Source organism: Solanum verrucosum, unplaced genomic scaffold (genome assembly GCF_900185275.1).
Source record: "Solanum verrucosum unplaced genomic scaffold, falcon-dt-bn FXZP01000183.1, whole genome shotgun sequence".
NCBI lineage: Eukaryota > Viridiplantae > Streptophyta > Magnoliopsida > Solanales > Solanaceae > Solanum > Solanum verrucosum.
Genome location: NW_026020430.1, coordinates 1,907,516 through 1,920,294, shown reverse-complemented (window position 1 = coordinate 1,920,294; position 12,779 = coordinate 1,907,516). Strand labels below are relative to the sequence as shown.

At 37.5% G+C, this 12,779-nt stretch overlaps 1 protein-coding gene across 3 annotated transcripts; it reads left to right on the top strand.

Annotated features, from left to right (window-relative positions):
• The first annotated feature begins 496 nt into the window (after positions 1-496).
• LOC125808026 (uncharacterized) lies at positions 497-11,945 on the top strand. 3 transcript variants are annotated; one of them, XM_049487798.1, is made up of 10 exons: positions 498-669; positions 7,037-7,357; positions 8,339-8,404; positions 8,524-8,663; positions 9,123-9,249; positions 9,859-10,013; positions 10,430-10,565; positions 10,828-10,912; positions 11,010-11,266; positions 11,515-11,670. In XM_049487798.1, the coding sequence occupies exons 1-10, from the start codon at positions 571-573 to the stop codon at positions 11,653-11,655; spliced, it is 1,527 nt and encodes a 508-aa protein (XP_049343755.1). In that variant the 5' UTR covers positions 498-570; the 3' UTR covers positions 11,656-11,670. The 3 variants fall into 3 exon arrangements, with proteins under 3 accessions (XP_049343756.1, XP_049343755.1, XP_049343757.1); XM_049487800.1 differs by having other exon boundaries at positions 507-664; XM_049487799.1 differs by lacking the exon at positions 10,828-10,912 and having other exon boundaries at positions 497-669; positions 11,027-11,266; positions 11,515-11,945.
• Positions 11,946-12,779: the final 834 nt, after the last annotated feature.

Sequence of the window (12,779 nt, the reverse complement as noted above, 5' to 3'; positions counted from 1 at the left end):
CTTGTATTGACGGCCAATTCAAGCAATTTCTTAATGCGAAATGTAAATGAAAATTACGCATTAAAAGTAAGGCGCATAATTATAGTCATTTTCAACGCAACCATTGAGGGTAAGAAAATTTGCTTCATATGAAAATCTAATAAATCTAAAAACGTTCGGATAAGTAATTATACTGTATGAGATAGACACCCAAAGGTGTGCTCTTGTGGTCAATGAAGTAGGTTGGACATCAAGAAGTCTTTATGTTCAATTTTAGTAAAGATAAAATACTAGTTAAATTCTTTTTATCTGTGCATGCAAGCTGGTTTGAACATCACAATTATAAAAAATTATATATATGTGAGATTGGATTGGAATTATATAGTATTTGAATAAGGGAAATGGTTAGTCTACTCTATATCTTGATCCCAAAAAACAATACGTAATTAACCACTGTATAATCAAATGTAAAAATGCAATACTCTATCAGGTACTATATAAGCTGTCTTTCCTCAATTCAGCCATTCAAAAGGGAAAAAGAAGGATAAAAGAGCGCGAAAACCCTAGCTTATAGTCTCTACTAGCTACGGCATGTCAATTCCACCGGAATCTCCCTCTGAACATAACGAAGAAGCACCGGAACAAGAATTTCAGAGCAGTACTCATCACCCTCCTGCTCCTTCCGGTGAGGTAATCCATGAAAATGTATTCATCACCCAGAAATATACCAATTCATGTTAATACTGTGTCTTTGAATAGTATTGAAGATAGTGACCGATTAGATAGTTAGTTAATTATGAAATACCATTAGTAGCTTTAATTCTTTTTCTGTTAAGTCTGTTAGGTTGTTACAAAAGCATGATGTATATAAGTAGAAGTTCTTCATTTTCATTTTCAGTTGTAACTGAATAATAAGATTCCAGAAAGTTCCAATTCTCTCTCTGAAATTCAAGATGGTATCAGAGCGGTGAATCAACAATTGTTTGATTCAATTTGACGATTCGATTCTGGAGTTCATCCATTGATGCAACAATGCCTGCTTCGACTGAGGAATCGGCAGTTGCGATCGAAGTACCGGAAACACTTGCGATAGTTGAGTCGAAGAGGAATCATCCTCTTTATCTTCATCCGTCAGATACTCCTGGTAGTATCTTGACCACAGTTCAACTTACCGGAGCTGAGAATTACTCACTCTGGAGTAGATCTATGTTAATCAACCTGAGGGCGAAGAGTAAGCTGGGCTTTGTCCTTGGAACCTGTAAGAGAAACGATTATACCTTAGAGCTAGCAGAGCAATGGGAGAAATGCAACGCGTTTGTTCTCGCTTGGATAATGAACACAGTGTCGAAGGAGTTGCTGAGTGGGATCGTTTACGCATCGGATGCTGCAATGGTATGGGTAGATCTAAAAGAGAGATTTGACAAAATCGATGGATCAAGAATCTATCAATTGCACAGGGAAATTTGCACAATTCACCAAGGTAATTCAACTGTTTCAGCATATTTTACCAAATTGCGATTGATGTGGGATGAATTTGATGCAATTGTGCCCCCGCCTTCATGTAATTGTGATGGATCTAGAGTTTATGTGGATCACATTCAGTATTTGCGTCTGTTTGCTTTTTTGATGGGTTTGAATGAAATGTATGGGCACGCACGCAGCCAAATCTTGATGATGAACCCTTTGCCAAGTGTTGGCAAGGCTTATGCCATGATAATCTCAGACGAAAGTCAACGAGTTACCTCAGGTATGCGTACAGCTGGAGATGTGATAGAAGCTGCTGCATTATATGCAGGAAGAGGAAATTATTCTAAAGACACACGATATGATGGTGGCAAGGGTGAGTACAATGGGAGAACAAAGAAAAAAGTAAATTGGAATCTGTTTTGTGATCATTGTAAAATATATGGTCATACTCAGAAAAATTGCTTTAAGCTGATTGGATATCCTGATTGGAAATTCAAAAAGAAAGTGTCAGAACAGGGTGGAGAACAGAGCTACACTAATCCAGCTAGAGGAATGAATTCAGGCAAAGGGAAGAATGTTGCCAATAATGTACAATTGGAGAAGGTTGATGAAGACTTAGGAAGTGATGTCTTTGGGGCAGTCAATGCAGGACAAACGTATGCACAAGGTAGTTCTCATGATTTCAATTCAATTCATGCTAATTTGCAGGCCTTTGCTGCAAGGTCTGATTACACTCCCAGTCAATATCAAAAGATAATGAAGTTGTTGAATGAGGATGAGAAGCCTAGAGAGATAGCCAATATGGCAGGTAACTTCCATAATGTAACAGTTTGTTCTTTATTACCACAAAATGAAGATTGCGTAGCAGTCATGAGTGCTAGTTCTAAGAATGAGCCGAATGCATTTAAAAGTGGAATTAATTGGATAATTGACTCAGGGGCGACATGTCATATGACTTCAACTCTTGCTAGTTTGGATAATGTCGATGACTTTAATAAGAATGTAGGTAGAGGAGTACATTTGCCTAATGGTCAAATTACTTTAGTCACACATTCAGGAAGCTGTGGAAAGTTAGACAATGTATTGGTGGTGCCTGATTTTAAATATGACCTATTATCAGTATCTCAAATGACTAGGCAGCTGCAATGTTCTGTATGTTTCTTTCCTGAATTCTGTGTTTTTCAGGACCTCTTCAATGGAGAGGTGAAGGGGATTGGTAAGGAGATAGAAGGTCTGTATTACTTCTCAAATCAGTTTCGTGAAAATTCAGCTAGTGATGATAGCAAAGTACTGATGACACAGGCAGGAGATACAGGTTGCATGCTGTGGCATAACAGGATGGGCCATCCCTCTATCAAGGTGTTGAAACAATTATCTCTAGTAGAAAAAAACTTTGATGTAAAAGTTTGTGACAATTGTTCAGTCTGCCCTTTGGCAAAACAGACGAGACTTCCATTTCCACTTAGTTTGTCTACTACAAATGATATATTTGATCTTATTCATCTAGATGTATGGGGGCCATATAAATTTGCTACACATGAGGGGTTCAGATTCTTCTTGACTGTTGTAGATGATAAGTCAAGGATGACTTGGTTGTTTTTACTGAAATTCAAAAGTGATGTTTTTGCTGTATTAAAATCTTTTCTTGCACTGGTTGGTAATCAGTTTAACAAGCAGGTGAAACGAATAAGATCTGACAATGGAACTGAGTTTTTTAACAAAGATTGCAACACTTTATTCTCATCTTTAGGGATTATTCATGAGAGTAGTTGTCCACACACCCCACAACAAAATGGAGTGGTGGAACGAAAACATAGACACATACTTGAAGTAGCAAGGGCTCTTAGGTTTCAAGGTTCCATTCCCATAAGGTTTTGGGGTGAATGTGTAATAGCTGCTGTGTACCTTATAAACAGGATGCCTACTGATGTTTTGAAAGGGCAGTCCCCTTACCAAATTTTCCACGGGACCAAACCTAAACTTGATCATCTGAGGACAATAGGTTGCTTGTGCTATGCAACTAAGTTAATCAAGGATGACAAGTTTTCTCCTAGAGCTTATACTTGTGTCATGATGGGTTATTCACCTACTCAGAAGGGGTATTTGTTGTATAGCTTGAGTTTGAAAAGGTTTATAGTGAGCAGAGATGTTGTTTTCAAAGAGAATGTCTTTCCATTTAACAAAGTGCAGCAGGATGAGCATATACCAATTTTTACCGGCCATGAGCTGTTTGTCGATGATACTACGCTACATGACACTCATATTCATGGGCATGCTGATCATGCTGTAGAAAACACCACACAGCAAGCTGAGTCAGAACATGATTTAATGATGACTGAACCTGTTCCATTGGTAGAACCTGCTCCATTGGTGGATCCTGAAGTTGATGATGTGGATGTTTTGGTTAGGGACCAAGATGAACAAGGTGTTCAACATGTTGTACCACATAGAACTTCCACCAGGGTGTCTCATCCTCCATTGTGGATGAAGGATTATGCTGCAACTGTGACAGATTCTATACCACACTCACTGGCTACCTATATGACATATAGGAAGTTGTCTCCTACGTATCAAACATATTTGAGTGCTATATCAGTTGATACAGAACCACGAACATATGAAGAGGCTGTTAAAGATCCTCGATGGGTGGAAGCCATGAAGCAGGAAATCCGTGCATTAGAGGATAACGGAACTTGGAATGTCATGCCACTGCCATCAGGAAAGAGTGCAATAGGTTGTAAGTGGGTGTTCAAAATTAAATACAAAGCTAATGGTCAAGTTGACAGGTTTAAAGCTAGGCTTGTAGCTAAAGGATACAGCCAAACAGAAGGAATTGATTACCACGAAACATTTTCACCTGTAGTGAAGATGGTCACTGTGAGATCTATAATTGCTATTGCAGCAGCTGAAAATTGGATGATATACCAAATGGATGTGTTTAATGCTTTTTTGCAAGGTGACTTGGTGGAAGAAGTGTACATGGAATTGCCTAAGGGCTTTACTAGAAAGGGGGAGCATCGAGTTTGTAGACTTATCAAATCTTTATATGGTCTTAAGCAGGCTTCCAGGCAATGGAATGCCAAGTTAACAGATGCATTGACAAACTCAGGATATATACAAAGTCAACTGGATCATTCCCTATTCACTAAAAGGAAGGGTTCAACTTTGGTCATTATACTTGTATATGTAGATGACTTATTGATTACAGGGAATGATTATAAGCTGATACAAGAAACTAAGCAAATTCTACATCACCATTTCAAGATTAAGGATTTGGGAGAACTGAAATATTTCCTCGGCATTGAGTTTTGCAGATCAACACAAGGAATTGTCATGAATCAAAGAAAATACGCATTGGAGTTAATTTCTGATGCTGGACTAACAGGGGCAAGGCCTTCTTCAACACCATTAGAGTGCAATGTAAAGCTAACAAATGCAGATTTCATTCAAGATGATACTGATGAATTGTTTGCGGATATAACCAGATATCAGAGAATGATTGGGAAGTTGCTCTATCTAACCAATACTAGGCCTGACATAGCCTTCTCAGTTCAATGTCTAAGTCAATTCATGCAGAAACCTAAGGTGTCTCACTGGAATGCAGCCTTGAGAGTGGTTAGATATATCAAGGCTGCACCAGGTTTAGGTTTGCTTATGAGTGCAAGAAAAAAGTTGCTGCTCACTGGCTTCTGTGATGCAGATTGGGCTGCGTGCCCCAATACCAGGAGATCTATTACTGGATACTTATTGAAGTATGGGAATTCATTGATATCTTGGAAATCCAAGAAGCAGAACACTGTTTCCAGGAGCTCAGCAGAGGCAGAGTACAGGAGTTTAGCAACATTAACAGCTGAAGTAGTATGGGTAACTAATTTGTTCAAGGAACTGGGGTTGAATGTAGATAATCCTGTTACCATTCATTGCGACAGCAAGGCGGCTATACAAATAGCAGCAAATCCTGTGTTTCATGAACGGACAAAACACATCGAGATAGATTGCCACTTTATACGTGAAAGGATTCAACAAGGTCTAATTAATACAAGTTATATCAACACCAAAGAACAACAAGCTGATTTGTTAACTAAGGCTCTAGGCAGGTCTCAACATGATTTTTTGCTTGCCAAGCTAGGTGTTCTGAATGTTTTCAGTACATCTAGCTTGAGGGGGAATATTGAAGATAGTGACCGATTAGATAGTTAGTTAATTATGAAATACCATTAGTAGCTTTAATTCTTTTTCTGTTAAGTCTGTTAGGTTGTTACAAAAGCATGATGTATATAAGTAGAAGTTCTTCATTTTCATTTTCAGTTGTAACTGAATAATAAGATTCCAGAAAGTTCCAATTCTCTCTCTGAAATTCAAGAAATAGTCTGAGATTTGAATTAATTAGGGTTCTATTGGTTAATACTCGTGGGAGACTTGCGTTTGTTGCAATTTATTTACTTTATTTATTTTTCTATGCAATAGCTAATGCATCATGTAATGAATCTGCTTGAAATGATGTCATCCGCGTACTCAATTCCTGCTAACTCCATATCTAGAAGCTGATATATTGTGAGGAAAAATGATTCCACTTTTGCTGGATTGACAAAGGACTCATTGTTTTCTTCTATAATTTAACACTTCCTCCGTTTCATATTACTTGACCCGGTTGCCCCCAAGGCTTAGCTCGAGTGGAAAAAGGTGGAGGATTTGTGGCTTAAGTCACAGGTTCAGGCCCCACACCACGCAAAGAGAAGCCCGGTATTTAAGTGGAGAAGGGTAGAGGGGGGGGCCATTATCCACCGAGTGTAGAAGGCTGTGATTGGTCCTAAGGGCGGGTCACAGACGGATTTCTCGGTTATAAAAAAAAAAGATATTACTTGACCCTGTTCGCCTTTGTGAGGAAAAATTATTGCACTTTTGCTGGATTATGTCTTTGAAATGAAGGGAAATTCATCAAAATTTGTCTATGTTTTACCAATTTTGACTCATATTATGTTGATGACGACCTTATTAGACTTTTGGCCCCTAATGCTAATCAACTTTTTTTTTCAAAGATAGATACTTCTAGACTGACAACAATCCTTGCATTAGTGTAGTGAGAAAGGAAAACTGCACAAAGAGAATGTTTCATCTTTGTTACTTGCACTACTAGGGCAACAACAAAGAACTATGTGGTTAAGTGAAGGTTTTTTTGGTTGGTACATCAGCTAAAAGCTTAACGACTATATATACAAAATTGGCCTTTTCGATAAATTATTGGAATCCAGGAATATCTGGTTGGTTGTAAGAAGCTCCAAATACAGAGGCACTAACTGTAACCCATTTGAAACTTCTCTTACTCATGCTTAACATTGACAAGTGGAAGATTGACCAATATTGCATGTTGAGTCTTTCTGACTGCTGGTTTAGCAATGCTTGTGCATCACATAAATAGAAGACTGCTACTTATTACTTGCGTGTTCTTATTTTTTCTTTATATTTTATGTCAGAAACTTGTTACTTCTTGCTCAAAAGATTTTGATAGATTATGCCTGCATTTGTTTTTTAGATTCTTTTTTCAATTTGTTTGGCTTCTTCTCTCAAGGCATTATGATTTATTCTGCAGCTATTTGATATAACAACCACAGTTGATCCTGCTTATATAATATCTTTGATCCGGAAGCTCCTACCAGAAAAAAATGTGAAGCATGGAGAGAGAAGCAAGATAACCACATCTTCTCCACCTGAGAATGAAGAAGGCCAGAGTTGGTCTATTGATGAGTCTGAAAATATGAAGAATGTTGAAACTTTTGTCAAACAATCAGTAGATGACAAGTTCTATTGTCAAAATGAGCGTGAGGATGTGGCAGTAGGAGAAGAGGCTTGGGAAGAGTTTGGCTGTATTTTATGGGATCTAGCAGCTAGTAAAACTCACGCTGAATTCATGGTATTTAGAACTTCTACTTGTCTAGGAACTTGATCTTTTTCGGTTGGCTGGAGGAAGAGTGGGTTGTTTCACCCATTCTTTTCTGTTTTTGATATTTACCTAAGAATAAAAGCAGAAGTTTTCTGTATTTTTTATAGTTATGATAAGAGTATTTTATACAATCAGGGGCAATTTGAAGGCTTTGCAAAAGAGGCCTTCCAATTTCTTAGTTGAAGCTCTGGTTAAGAAGCATTTATTCTGAAGAGACTTAGGCCTAGGCGTAGACATTGGAATTCTTATGTCATTGAGAATATTTTCAGGAAAGAAGAGGAGGTTTCTTGTGTATTTTTTTTATATAGTTATGATAAGAATTTTTTATACAATCAGGGGCATTTTGAAGATTTTGCTAAAGAGGCCTTCCAATTTCTTAGTTGAAGCTCTGGTAAAGAAGCATTTATTCTGAAGAGACTTAGGCCTAGGCGTAGACACTGGAATTCTTATGTCATTGAGAATATTTTCAGGAAAGAAGATGAGGTTCCTTGTGTATTTTTAATAGTTGTGATAAGAATTTTTTATACAATCAGGGGCATTTTGAAGGCTTTGCAAAAGAGGCCTTCCAGTTTCTTAGTTGAAGCTCTGGTTAAGAAGCATTTATTCTGTCTGAAGAGACTTAGGCCTAGGCGTAGACACTGGAATTCTTGTGTCATTGAGAATATTTTCAGGAAAGAAGACGAGGTTTCTTCTGTAGATACTGGCATCCAATTTTTCCGTTTCAGATGGTTGGTGCTTGGTGTACCCTGCTGTATATACAAATTAGAGAAGAGCTTCCAACAGCTTAGGAAAGTAACTTCCCATTTGGATGATCAAAGCTCTATAAACTTATCCAAAGAAAAAGAGGATCAAGGGTCAGGGGGGTTGAATATGCTTATTGGGAAGATAGCCTTCCATATGCACATGTTCACTACTCAAGTCTTTAGAGGGATGATTAAGTTCTATGTGCAGGTTGAAAACTTTGCTCTTGAAGTGCTTTTGGCGACTCTGATGGTCTCAAAATCTGTTCGGATTACTGTAAGTCTTCCTTTATTCTTCTGTTGGATCCTTCTTTTTGGAGGTTTACTTCATTATATTTAGGTATTCTGATGACTCAACTTGAGAGATGGTTTGATGAAGTCATTACATGTAAACAGGAAATTAACCTTGGTATTATTGGGAACCTAGCTTGCCATGATGTCTCACGGAAAAAAATCACTACTACAGATGGTCTGATTGGAGCAGTACTGCAACAATTGTTTCTAGATGACACAGCATGTCTCTGTGAAGCATGCCGGTATAATATTATTTTATGACAGAATTTAGTTACTGATTCTGCCCTGATATTTTTTATCTTGTTGCTAATATCAGTAACTTTACTGAGGGAGTATAACTTAGCCCACACTGTTTTTTCTTTCAACCTTCTTTTGGGGGATTGGGGAATTGGGGGCAATATAAATGGTAGTAATATTTATATTACAATGCTATCATGGAGGATATCATTCTTATGCTTGTTACTGTTAATCTGGAATCATCGTTATGTTTGTTACTGTTAAGTATTACTTTTTTATAAAATTGCAACCCACATTATGTCACTGTGAAAGTCCTCTACCGTTGACTTGATGATCCCAGTTCAGTATAGTAATGTATGGGAGTTTGTTTTCTATTCTAAGAACATGTGATAAGATGCATCATAGTTTCCTGTAGCCTTTGCTTTATCTCGATCAAATTTTCTTATAGTTGGCATTGCCTACAGGCTGATAACTTTATTTCTTCCAAGCAACGAAAGTGGTTTTTTGGCAGAAGCACTGCAACCTGAACATATTTTATGTCGTATTTTATGGATTGTAGAGAACACTTTGAACATTCAGCTTCTTGAGAAGGTAGCAATGACTCACTTCAATTTTCCATGTAGCTTTTCATTTTTCAGTATTGTCTCTCTAGCTTGCTTCTGACTTTCTTGAATCTGGGTCTTGCAATTTAAAAAGTGGTATATATGTTCCTTATTGGATGAGTATATATGGCGTTTGTTTGTATTTCTCTGACTTTCACCCTATATCAAATAAATGTCTCCTTCCAAAGACAAACTTGATGCTAAAGTAGCATACTCACTGTTATTGGTGTCACCATCATCATTTTTTTTTACCATCACTGATTCATAGATGACACACTTCCAAATACTTCTACCAATAACTTCTCTAGGAGTTGCGAAAGGGTTGAATTTCTTTTTGTAATATAAATTATTTTATGGTTAGTGGCATAGCAACTGTCTTTGAATCAAATGCAATTCGAGGATGGTATCTGGAAATAGTATCTGTCCGATAGATAAAGTCATTAAGTTCCTAATCTGTTAATTTTGTTGAAAGAGATCTAATACCATCTTTTGTCCTTCTGAAATGTTCTCCTATTATTCTTTTTAATGGCCTTTGTGCTGCTTTCTATTCTGCTATTGCTCAGTATTTGCATCTGATGTAATTTTTTCATGTCTACAGAGCATTAATCTTCTCTTAGCAATAGCAGAAAGTAAGCAGGATGTGGTTGCAATACTGCTACCACCGCTGATAAAATTAGGTCTCCCACGGAGTCTGGTTGATCTCCTATCTGTTGAGATAAGCAAGTTAACCCCTGAAGAAAGATCACCTGAAAGGTCTGGTCTTTTCTTATCTTGGGATGGCCTTTTCTAGGAGTAGTTTAATTTATTCTCCATTCACTGCTAATTTTTTTTTCTGCTAATATGATTGCTGATTATTGTGCCACAATTCTTCAGGACTTTATTCCTTGGCATGTTGTACTTCTCTTTAATATTTTTCTATGTTAAACATTATTCGTATCGTGTGTGGTGAATAGATTTTCTACTTTTTGGAGTTCACATTACTAGGTTTTCTCTGTGCAAGAATTGGGAATTATATAACATAGAAACAGATTACAGCTCATCATTTTTGCAGTCATCCTCCTTCCCCCCTCATGCCCATGCATGAGGCTTTCCTTTCAATTATCATTGTGGTGAACCTCTGTGGTTGCAGTTCACTGATCAACTGATATAGTGGCTATGTGCTACATCAGGTATTCCATTCTAGATTCGATTCTCCAGACTGTTGAAGCGCTTTCAGTCATTGATGATTATTCACAAGAAATCTGCTCAAACAAGGAACTCTTCCAACTACTTGTTCAATTGATCAAGCATCCAGATAAAGCTGAGGTATGCTGTTAACAGCTTGCAGAACCTTCTCATTTTTATCCTTACGTATCTCAAATTGAGCCAAAGATCAGTGAAAGCACAGTTTCCCTTATTATGCATCTATCAAACAACTTGAGAGAACAAAATGTGGAAGTAAACAATAAAGTAGGCTGCATAGAACTTTATCCCCCAAAAAGAAGAAGAATAAGGTAGTGCAGAAATATTACTGCAATATTTGAGTCCTTAAGCAGAGGCTATTTCCTAATATATGCATTGCCTGCAGTTTGCCAACTCTTGTGTTACTGCTTCAGTTTTGACAGCAAATATTCTGACTGATGCAACTGATCTGGCTTTAGAGATATCACAGGGTGAGTTCATAATTACACCAACATATGCTAGCCTGAATTTTTTGGCCTTAGTTTATTTCAATTTATCGAATCAGTAATGACACTTGGATCTTTTCAGACACACTTTTCTTACAGGGTCTACTTGGTGTGTTTCCTTTTGCTTCTGATGATATTGAAGCACGGAGTGCAATTTGGAGCATTCTTGCAAGGTTGCTGGTGCGAATTCAAAAAACTGATCCGTCAAATCTGCACCAGCATGTCTCAGTTCTCACAAGCAAGTCAGAGGTGGTTGAGGATGAACTTCTTATCTACAATGTTGATGATTCCAGCGAAGACCATAGAAGTTCCACCAAATTAACAGCAAGAACATTTGCTGTATCCTTTTCACATATATTCAGAAGTATTTTTTTATTTTTTTGTTGAAGATAAAAGAATTTTCCTCACTAGTGTCCGCATTTCTTTTTCTAAACTGATGTTACCTTCTGGTACTGTTGGAATGGAATGTAAGCGCACCGGATATGGAGGATTCCCATAGCGGACACCACCTAGTTTGGAATTGGATCATAATTGATTGATTTATATGTTAGCTTCCGAATTCTCTGTTTTCTTTCATTGTTGAATAGCTAAACGGAATTGTTGAAATTTTAAGTCGATGGAAAACCCTCGACGACCACATGAAGGGAGCCCTTTCTATGGAGGGATGCTATGTGAATGAAGGAGATGTTGATAAAATGTTGCACTATTGTTGCAAATACACCAAGTAAGATTTTTTCTATTTTTTCTCTGGTTACCATCCTATATGGAATTCAGACATGCTTGAGAATTCTCATTCCTGTTTGGTGTTTGGCGATTTGACTGTATTTGGTTTCAGATCCATCTATTGTTCCACTTACTGATTCATAAATGAATTCAGAATTATCTTTGCTCTATATCTTTTTTTCATGGTTGTTAGATACTACTGTATATGAAAAGAGAAATGTTTGCTAAGCTGCTAATACAATCTTCATTTCAAAGTAAATGACACAGGTATACTGCGGGAGGAGAACTCATGAAAGATCCAACCATTGATTGATAAATTTTAACACGATGAAGTATGATGCATGCTCATCATTTATCTGGGCAATCTAGGGGTGGTAAAACAGCTAAAAGGGAATGACCTCACTTCAGGATATCTCTCTGAAAGGACCCGTGGAGAAGTGGTTTGGCTGATGTTGTAGAAGTGGCACAATATAAAAGTGTTGGCTTGGTTTAACATCCTGGAGAATCTCTTCTTCTTCACTCGCAATACATGGTACTGATTGATTCTATGAGCCTTCGTCCCAGCTTACTATTTAGGTATCTGGCCTTGAAACTTAGGTGGCTTGGAAAACTGTCCCATGTGGAGGTTATCGCCAATCCATCCAACAATTCTTGTAAGCGTTGTGCAGTTTGCCCAATTCGCTGTTTACTTGTAGAATAGTTCCAGAGGTTGGTGGTGATGACACGGTTGCATCTATGATGAAATCGGGCAGGACTCAGAATCCAATTTTGCTGCATGGTACTGTCGTTTGGGTTACTCTTTGGTGGAAAGGAAAAACATGGAGTTCCCGTCCAGTACTCTTCTTCTGTTGTCCGTATATCCGCTTAAGTTTATTTATCATGGACAAACTAAAACTTGTTTTTCTGATCTTCTATGAGAAGGAAATAATTTCTAACTTGTTTGTTTATACCTTTATAGAATTTTGGATTTGGTGGTCAATGGAAAGAGCAAGCTTTGTTCTATGATATAAGCTGTCTTTGGATTTTATTTATTGCTTGCCAATGACGTGATTTTGACCCCAAGATGATACATAAGGAGACGATTTTCTTGTTGGTAGTGGGGATTTTAAGCTGGTTTTTTCTCACAGAA

Coding starts and splice junctions, on each gene's coding strand:
- LOC125808026 (XM_049487798.1), top strand. CDS start 571: ATGTCAATTCCACCGGAATCTCCCTCTGAACATAACGAAGAAGCACCG. Junction 10,566..10,827: donor AGCATCCAGATAAAGCTGAG/GTATGCTGTTAA, acceptor CATTGCCTGCAG/TTTGCCAACTCTTGTGTTAC. Junction 11,267..11,514: donor TAACAGCAAGAACATTTGCT/GTATCCTTTTCA, acceptor ATTGTTGAATAG/CTAAACGGAATTGTTGAAAT.